At 58.8% G+C, this 9,695-nt stretch overlaps 1 protein-coding gene across 1 annotated transcript in view; it reads right to left on the bottom strand.

Moving 5' to 3' along the window:
* Positions 1-658: 658 nt before the first annotated feature.
* Positions 659-9,695, bottom strand: part of LOC144946162 (uncharacterized) — a 32,981-nt gene continuing 23,944 nt past the window's right edge. Inside the window, exons 13-14 of the mRNA XM_078874943.1 lie at positions 6,474-8,882; positions 659-6,037 (exon numbers count right to left, since the gene is read on the bottom strand). Of these exons, the coding sequence (XP_078731069.1) occupies positions 5,941-6,037; positions 6,474-8,882 (2,506 nt within the window). The 3' untranslated portion in view covers positions 659-5,940. The remainder of the gene's footprint in view (positions 6,038-6,473; positions 8,883-9,695) is intronic.

The raw sequence follows: 9,695 nt of genomic DNA, 5'->3' as shown, positions 1-9,695 counted from the left end.
AATCGGCCTGCTTGCTGCCTGTGCAGCAATCGGCCTGCTTGCTGCACAGGCAGCAATCGGCCTGCTTGCTGCACAGGCAGCAATCGGCCTGCTTGCTGCACAGGCAGCAATCGGCCTGCTTGCTGCACAGGCAGCAATCGGCCTGCTTGCTGCACAGGCAGCAATCGGCCTGCTTGCTGCCTGTGCAGCAATCGGCCTGCTTGCTGCACAGGCAGCAATCGGCCTGCTTGCTGCACAGGCAGCAGTCATCCTGCTTGCTGCACAGGCAGCAGTCGGCCTGCTTGCTGCACAGGCAGCAGTCGGCCTGCTTGCTGCACGGCTGTGTGCGCGTGTGACCCACCAACCCCCGCCGCGCCCCAGTGCCGGGCCCCAGGCAGCTCAGCCACCCGCCGCGCCTGGCCGATGGTGGCGATCGTGCTGCTGATGATCGTATTTGTGGGGATGACGAAGACGATGTCTGTGGTTATTGTGATGATCGTTGTGATAATGGTTATGGTGATTGTTGATTATTGTGATGTATGCAGAACCTCTTTCGCACCGTACGTAGGCAACCGTGCTAATCTGAGGTGACGGTTGTGATGATGGTGGTTGTGTTGATGATTGTGATGGTGAGGGTTGTGATGATGGTGGGGTTCTCTCTTGCTCCCAAACAAATAGTCATCAGGTGTCTCTCGCAGTTTTATTTTTCACAGTCAAATCACAGCAACCCACCGCTAATGAGCAATTAACTCACAGATGAGGAATTGTTCAACAGCTAATGAGCAATTAACCCAGATCTGTTGAGCCATTGACAACCCATAGATCATGGAGCAATGAACTCGCAGCTAATGAAGAATTAACCCACAGCTAATGAGCAATTCACCCAGAGCCAATTGCCCCATAGCTAATGAGCAGTTAACAACAACGCGCAGCTAATCTAGAACTAACACGGCGACTGGGCAATCACCAACCCACATTCACGGTGCAATGAGCCGCCAGTAATGAACAATCACGTGACCCACAGCGACTGAGCAACCAACACGCACAGGTAATGACTAACCCACAGCGAACGAGCAATTAACCAACAGCTAACGACTAATGAACTACTTCTAAATCGCGCTACTTATAATCATTCACCAATCACAATGAGCCGCGTGTGAGCACGTGGCGGAATCGACTCGGGCACAACGATTCGGACAGCAGGGCCCGTGGCTTCAACATCGTCATCACCACCACAACTGAACCATTATCATCAACACCATCACCACCACCAGTGAACCATCATAATCAACACCATCAACACCATCACCACCACCAGTGAACCATCGTAATCAACATCATCAACACCACCACTCAACCATCATAATCAACACCATCACCACCACAACTGAACCATTATCATCAACACCATCACCACCACCAGTGAACCATCATAATCAACACCATCAACACCATCACCACCACCAGTGAACCATCATAATCAACACCATCACCACCACAACTGAACCATTATCATCAACACCATCACCACCACCAGTGAACCATCATAATCAACACCATCAACACCATCACCACCACCAGTGAACCATCATAATCAACACCATCACCACCACAACTGAACCATTATCATCAACACCATCACCACCACCAATGAACCATCATAATCAACACCATCACCACCACCACTCAACCATCATAATCAACACCATCACCACCACCACTGAATCATTATCATCAACACCATCACCACCACCACTCAACCATCATAATCAACACCATCACCACCACCACTGAATCATTATCATCAACACCATCACCACTACCACTCAACCATCATAATCAACACCATCACCACCACCACTGAATCATTATCATCAACACCATCACCACCACCACTGAATCATTATCATCAACACCATCACCACCACCACTCAACCATCATAATCAACACCATCACCACCACCACTGAATCATTATCATCAACACCATCACCACCACCACTCAACCATCATAATCAACACCATCACCACCACCACCACTCAACCATCGTAATCAACACCATCATCACCACCACTGAATCATTATCATCATTACTACCACAACTGAACCATCATCATTTGAACCATCATCATCACTTATATCAGTCATAATGGTAACCCGTGTCCCATCATTATCGTAATCCAGGCAACATTATCACAACTGAATCATGTAATCATCATGACAACGGAACCATGATCGTTATCATGAATCATTAGATGGGCCTCATCATCTGTATCAATTATCATAGTAACCCGATTTCCATCATCACAATCACAACTGAACTATCATCAACTCAAATTATCCATCATCATCATTACATGGGCCGTATGATGTATATAAACCACTATCATCATCAATACCGTAATCCATGTCCCATCACCACCATCAACACCCGGGCACCAAGATTGACCCGGGTCCCATCTTCATAAACATCACAAGCGCCATCACCATCGTCACAATGCAGCCTGATCACCATGGCCAAAGCCATCAACACCACCGGAACCTGAATCCCTCCACTCACATCTCAACGTGGCCCTCATTCATTACCATCACAAGCAGGGCCCCGTCATTACCGTTATAAGCCCCAGCCCCATCATCAGGACCATCACAACGCGGCTCGTATCACCAACTTTACCATCATTACCATAACAGCTAGTGAATCATCATCACATTCCAGCCCACATCATCATCATCATAACCCAGGCCACAGCATCATCATCGCCATCATCCACTCAAGTGCCAAATGAAGAGGCCCAGGATCCTGGAGTCGAAACGGAGCCGGCGTTCCTCAGTCAATAACAACTCAATAAATAAAGGACAGAGGCGCCAGGTCAACCCACACACGGCAACAGGCTCGGAGTGATGCGTGATAAAGATCCCCCGTCTAGCCTTCACAGACTGTAGGGGCAAGTGCTGTTAGCGAGGACCTATGAAGGCCGGCACGGCACGCGAGGGAGTGGGTAGCCAACCCCACGCCAGGCCGCCTTTGTCTTCCCAGTGCCGATGTTTTTACACATCGCACGATGCACTCATCCGAGGCTGAGTTCGCCTTTGGGGAGGTCCTCGGGACCGGTTCAGACAATCGTCACTGGTGGTTGTTCGTGGGAATTGAACTCGGGTCGCCAGGTCCGCGCGAACCGCCGCATTAACCAACACACCGAGACGCATCCATCAAACACGTGGACTCGTGACTCGTGCCCACCACCATCGTCGATAACAGTGTTCGCGCGGTGATCATCGATACGTTTACGCTCACACCAATCAATACGTTACACTCACAGTGATCAATAAGTTACACTCACGCCGATTAATTACATTCACAGGCACGAGGAAACTCACGCACACAACAATAACAAGACGTCAATACGTCGACGCATGCGCACTCGCCGGGGGTGATCGACACGCAGGCAACGCGCCGGTGCGGAGGAGGAGGAGGTTCCATTCCTTCTGCGGTCCCAACGTTCGCGGACTCAAATCTCCGGACACTGACATCACCACCACCAACACGTACGCACCCCTACCCCCTGAACACCACCATACCCCCCCCCCACCCCCTTGACACCACCATGCACCCTCTCACCCCCTTGACACCACTCACCCCTAACTCCACCACTCACCTCCTAACTCCACCACTCAGCCGCTAACTCCACCACCACTCAGCCGCTAACTCTACCACTCACCCCCTAACTCCACCACTCACCCCTAACTCCACCACTCACCCCTAACTCCACCACTCACCCCTAACTCCACCACTCATCCCTAACTCCACCACTCACCCCCTAAGTCCACCACTCACCCCCCGTAATATTTAAGTCCACCATGGATCGCGAGCTCCACTAAAGGAACTCCCAACTCAACCATGAAACCCTCTCCCAGCTGCACGCGGTCACCGAGCTCAACTACGTATCCCATCAACTTGACAAGGCGCCCCCAACTCCACCACCACGGAGCCTGCAGCCCGCCAGTGAACACGTGGCCCACGACTCAGTCGACCTCACCTGGCCAAGCACCTGTGCTCGGCCGCCCGGCCGACGCCGGGGAACCCAAAGGGGGAGCCGCGACGCGCACGGCACGCGGGGGCAGTGCCGCACTGGCTCGGGCCGACGTCGTCTCAGGCGGCCACGAGGCCGGGGCTCTGCCCACAAACTCTGAGACGTGGGCAACGATTGGAGGCGTCATCGAGCGGATTTTCCCTGGAGCATAGCTGCGCCTACACCAGTCAGAGTCGCGATCTTTATTTATCCTGGAGGAATCCGACGAGCTAAGCGGCTCTTTTTCCACAGATGTCCCTCCACATTTGCATTTCCCCCCCCCCCAAATGTGATCCCGATCACTGCTACCGGCGTTGTGTCGTCACGAGATGAAGAATCCGTTCGGATCTTTCGCAAAACAGCGCGGCCCTCGGTGTATCACGGTACCGCAGAAGCGGACACGACAGAGCTACTTCCAAGATCTCTTCAAGTGACATTAGGGGTGGGAAGGGGGGGTTCAGCACTTTCCCTCCGGCTTTGCCATCGATGTTCATCGTGGGGGTGCTGCCACCCCCCCGCCCCCCCACGTGACAAGGGAAAAGTGCTCAAACTACCGCAGGGCGTTGGACATACTCGGGGAGGACACTTTCACCCGCGCCGTGGTGCAAGGCGACTGTGGTGCTGCCATGGACGCGCATGCATGAACAGAGGCGAGCGGAATTAAGAAACTTGCTCCGTTGCTTCAACCGCCGCACCGGGAGGTCAAATCAAGCTGAACCGGTGACCTCTGGATTGCAGGTCCGGTGTGTTGTCCGCCCCACACCGCGGCAGCAGAAGCACCCCAATGTTGTGGCAGCCATTTTATATGTTTTCAAATTGGACCACGACGTCGCCCCAACCTGCAGCACTGCCCACACGGGAGAACACGCATGCACACGTACACACACACACCTACACACCTACACATGTACACACCTACACACACGCCTACACGCGTACAGGCGCGTGCACGCCCACGGCGCAGGAGTAACGGCGACACGGGGTCACGGCACTTGACGGGATCACGGCACGGCTAAAGAACGGATAAGCGTGGGTCGCCCGCCCAGCCCCACGGGCGCAAACGGGCGGGCGCTCGCTCGTGGCCACGGCCACGTGTCCCGTGGGGTCACGGCCACGTGACCCGTGGGGTCACGGCCGGGTTACCCGTAGGGTCACGGCCGGGTGACCCGTGGGGTCACGGGAGGTCGCGGTCGCCGGGCGGCGGCGACGCGCGCCCGGGGCGCTTGTGCTCGTCATTGCTCGCTGCAAATGCTCACGGTCAGAAATCCTGGAAATGACGAATCCGTTTGGGACTCTCTCACAGAGCGGCAACAAGCCTTCGGCTTGGACGACGGGCCCCCGGAAGAAGATATCACAGAGTTACCTCTGAGATCCCTTCAAGTGGCCACCACCGGTCCACACCTCCCTCCCACCCGCAAGACAACGCCACCAGCATTCTCCCTTGAGAGGGAGGTGGCTTGGGTCGTCGTGGAGGGAGGGAGGTGAGCAGGAATTCATGTCAAACTAAATATTTTCTGGGTTACCGGTAGACTGGAGTAGGTAGCACGTGACTAGTAGTAGCCACCGCCATAGCGATAGGTGTACTGGATGCGGTGTACTGGATGCGGTGTACTGGTGTGCAGAAATATGTTATGGGTCGTTGGTAGACTGGAATAGTTAGCACGTGACCAAGTAGCCACAGCCACAGTGAAATGTATACTGGACGTGTGTGCCGGGTGCTGAGATCAGGTCGTGGATATGAGGCAGGGTGACCGAGGTGGTGAGACGGAACCTGGGTGGGGCCGGTGCAATGGGGGTTTAGACACGTGTGGTGCAGCGTGCCTGGCTGTGTCGGTGCGTGCGGTGCGTGTGGTGCGTGCGGTAGTGTGGCCGTGTCGTGCGATCGCATGCTTCAGTCGAGGAAGAAGGAAGCGAAGGACTTGCGGATGTTGCGAATGGGAGGCCAGTTCTCGGTCTGCTCCTGGCCCGGCTGGGGGTCACCAGATGAGCTGCACACACAAAGACAAAGATCCCCCGAGTAGTCTTTAACGGACTATCGGAGCAAGTGCCGTAAGCGAGCACCTACGAAGGCCGGCACGGCACGCGAGGCGGTAGGTGGCCAGCACCACGCCCGGCCGCCTTTGTCTCCCCAGTGCTGATGTTTACCCATCACACCCAGTGAAGGCCCAGGACCAGTTCAAATATGCGTCGCTGTTATGGGAGCGGGAATCGAACTCAGGTCGCTGGATTAGAAGCGTGGTACGCTAACCGCTACACTACCGCTCCCTGCACACACACATGTGCACACATGTGTATATACACCCGCATGTAGAGATACACAAACACGCATACATCCACACATTCATACGCACGCATGCACAAACACACGAGCACAGATACAACAGCAGCAACATCTCACCTGCGCCAACCCCACTGCCCACTCACCCGAGCGGTTGGGGCGCCGATTCTTGCGGCTGCTGCTGCTGCTGCTGTGGCTGCTGCTGTGGCTGCTGCTGCTGTGGCTGCTGCTGCTGTGGTTGCTGCTGCTGCGGCTGCTGCTGCTGCGGCTGCTGCTGCTGCGTGGGTGCCGACGGTGCGGGCGCCTGGGCCACGGAAGCGGCCCTCTGTGCCGCAACCGGGGCTCTCCCAGCGGGGCCCCTCTGGTGGTCGGGAGACACCGACGGGTTGCGTGGCCGCTGTGCGGGCACTGGGGAGGAGGAGGGCCCTTGCGGCTGTTGGGTCGACACCGGCCTCTGCTGCAGCTGTGGAGACACCTGCTGCTGCTGCTGCTGCTGCGGCGCTGCGTAGCCGCCGGCCTTCTGCTGCGGCCGAGGCGACGGCGGCTGAGCGGCCAGCTCGCTCGGCTTCGGGGGCAGACGCGGCCTACCCTGGGCCTCCCCGCCGCCCTCCGCGGGGCGGGGCTGGCCCGGCGGGCCTCTGGGCGCGATCCTCTCCGGCGTTCCCGCAGCGGGCGGGCCCCGGTCGGGCCTCGCGGCCAGCTCGGCCGGCTTGGGCTGGAGCGGTGGAGGGGGTCCACGGGACCGCTCCCCGGGGGCCCTCTGCTGCGGGGGAGGAGACGGCTGCGCGGAGGGACCGTGCCGCCGGGCCTGGGGGCTCGGCAGGGGCTCAGCGGTGGGGCCTCTCTGGCTCGCCACGGGCCCCGATGGCTGCGGCGGCTGCTGCTGCGGCTGCTGCTGCGGCTGCTGCTGCGGCTGCTGCTGCTGCGGCTGCTGCGGCTGCAGGACAGGCCCCGTGCCTGGCGCCTGCTCGGGGGGCCACCTCCGCTGGGCGAGCACTCCGGGCTGGGGCCTCTCCCGTGGCTGGTGGGGTGGCGGGGACGCCTGGGGGGACGGGCCCTTGGACCGGCTCTGGCTCTGGGTGGCCTGATGCTCGCTCACAGATGGCTGCTGCTGCTGCGGCTGCTGCTGATGATGATGGTGACTTTCCAGCTCGTTAAACGGCTGCCGACTGTCATGTTGGTAGAGTGATGGCTGGCCGTGTTGCTGCTGCTGCTGCTGTGGCTGCTGCGGCTGCTGCGGCTGCTGCTGCGGCTGCTGCGGCTGCTGCGGCTGCTGCGGCTGCTGCGGCTGGTAGTCCGACAGGGCGACTGCGCGCTGCTCCCCAATCACACCGCCGCGGCTCCCCGATTCCTGTGACACCCAGGTCGGCCGCCCCTGTGCCTGCGCTTGAGGCTGCTGCTGCTGCTGTAATTTTGCTTGTGGGACCGGTGACTGCTGCTGCTGCTGTAGTTTTGCTTGTGGGACCGGTGACTGCTGCTGCTGCTGTAGTTTTGCTTGTGGGACCGGTGACTGCTGCTGCTGTAGTTTTGCTTGTGGGACCGGTGACTGCTGCTGCTGTAGTTTTGCTTGTGGGACCGGTGACTGCTGCTGCTGCTGCGGGGAGGGTGCCCTGATGAGATCGCCGCGTCTGTCCGAGCCCGTGCTCTCCGCTCGCTGCTTCTGCGGTGATGGTGGTGCCGGCGCGGCCACATCCGCCTGCGCCGCACCCTGCACTGACCGGCTGCGAGCTTTCCCCTGCTGTGGCGAGCCGGGTCCGGCCGCCGACCTCTGGTGCTGGGGCGACCCCGGGCCTGACCCCGGCGCCAATCCCGGCGCCGATTCGAGTGCCGACCCCGGCACTGGCCCTGGCGCCGACCCTTGTCTCACCCCACTCCACTGCGGAACGGGTGACCCTGCCTGCTCCGAGTGGGACTGCGTGCGTGACCTCTGACCCACGGCTGGTGCTGTACGGCTGCCCTGCTGCCCTCCAGCCAACCCTACCACCTGCTGCTGCTGCTGCTTCTGATATGGCTGCTGCTGCGGCTGCTGCGGCTGTTGCTGCTGTTGCTGCTGCTGCGGCTGCTGCGGCTGTTGGTGCAGCGCCATCTGCTTCTCGGACGGAGCGCCATCGCCGACGAAGCGCTGGCTCACGTTGGGGTCGCTCGCCTCCTCACCGGAGGTGGACCTGGTGGCTTGCGCCTGCTGCTGCTGCCGCTGCTGCGTCCCCCCCGTCGGCTGCGGCGGCGCCGTCTGGCGTTGCCCTCCGCCGGCCGCCCGTCGAGCCGCCGGCCCCCCTTCGCCCTGCGGCCCGTGGGGGGCCTGGGCCGCCCCGGACGGCGGGGGAGCGCTGCCCGATTGCGCGGCTTGGGGCGGGGGGCTCGACCCCTCCCCCTGGGTCCTAGGATGGGGGCCCCGGCCCCCGCCGGAGGACGCCGCCGCCGCCGCGGGCGGCCCCCCCGCGGCTCCCGCGCCCCCCACCGCCTTCCACTTCTGGGCCGCCTGTCCCGGGGCCCGGGCCTGGGGGGGCTCGGGGCGGGCCCCGTCTTGCGGCCTCTGCTGCTGTACGACCACCGGTCTGCGAGGAAGAAGAGACTCGGGCGTACGCACGGATTCTCTACGACGCTTTCCCCAGCGCGCGTTGCCCTCCGGCCGGCGACGTTCCGTTCCGACGCGACGTCGCCCGGTGCCTCGCGATGTTGCGCGTGTCATGACGTCACCACCTAGACCACGTGTCGTGACGTCACCACGTAGACCACGTGTCGAGACGTCACCACCTAGACCACGTGTCGTGACGTCATCACCTAGACCACGTGTCGTGACGTCATCACCTAGACCACGTGTCATGACGTCCTCACCGAGACGGTCAAGATGAATCCGTTTCACGCTGGTTTTTATAACTCAGATTTCTCCTCAGGGCATCGCGACTTCACACTAAACAACTTCACACTAAACAACAAAACTCGATATGTTCGTCAACTGCACTGTGCGCTTATGGTGCGACCTTGATATATACAAATGTTAATATGACAGGTGACATTTCGGGCAATGGCCCTTCTTCACGGCACGTGAATAGAGGCCAGGAGAGAGACAGCGCAAAGAATAAAAGTTGGAGACTGCATAGTTTTTTGATGACCGAGTTTTTAAATAGGAAAATGAAGAGTGAAACTAATATTAGCCACTGAGTAACAACAGACAAACTATTCAGCAATCAAGCAATATTTACCAATTAAACTCGGTTGGATCATAAGTAAAGTTGTGACATTGGGCCATTGTTAACGAGCGTTGTCGCAGGCGGACGCAGGGAGCTATTGTAGCGCTCGTACACCGAGGTCGGAGCCTCGGTTGACGAGCGCTAAAAGTGGATGGCGCTGTAGCCGTATGGGCCAAA

Source organism: Lampetra fluviatilis, chromosome 40 (assembly GCF_964198595.1).
Source record: "Lampetra fluviatilis chromosome 40, kcLamFluv1.1, whole genome shotgun sequence".
NCBI classification, from domain to species: domain Eukaryota; kingdom Metazoa; phylum Chordata; class Hyperoartia; order Petromyzontiformes; family Petromyzontidae; genus Lampetra; species Lampetra fluviatilis.
The sequence above is the reverse complement of the archived record's forward strand: the minus strand, read 5'-3'. Positions and strand labels throughout refer to the sequence as shown.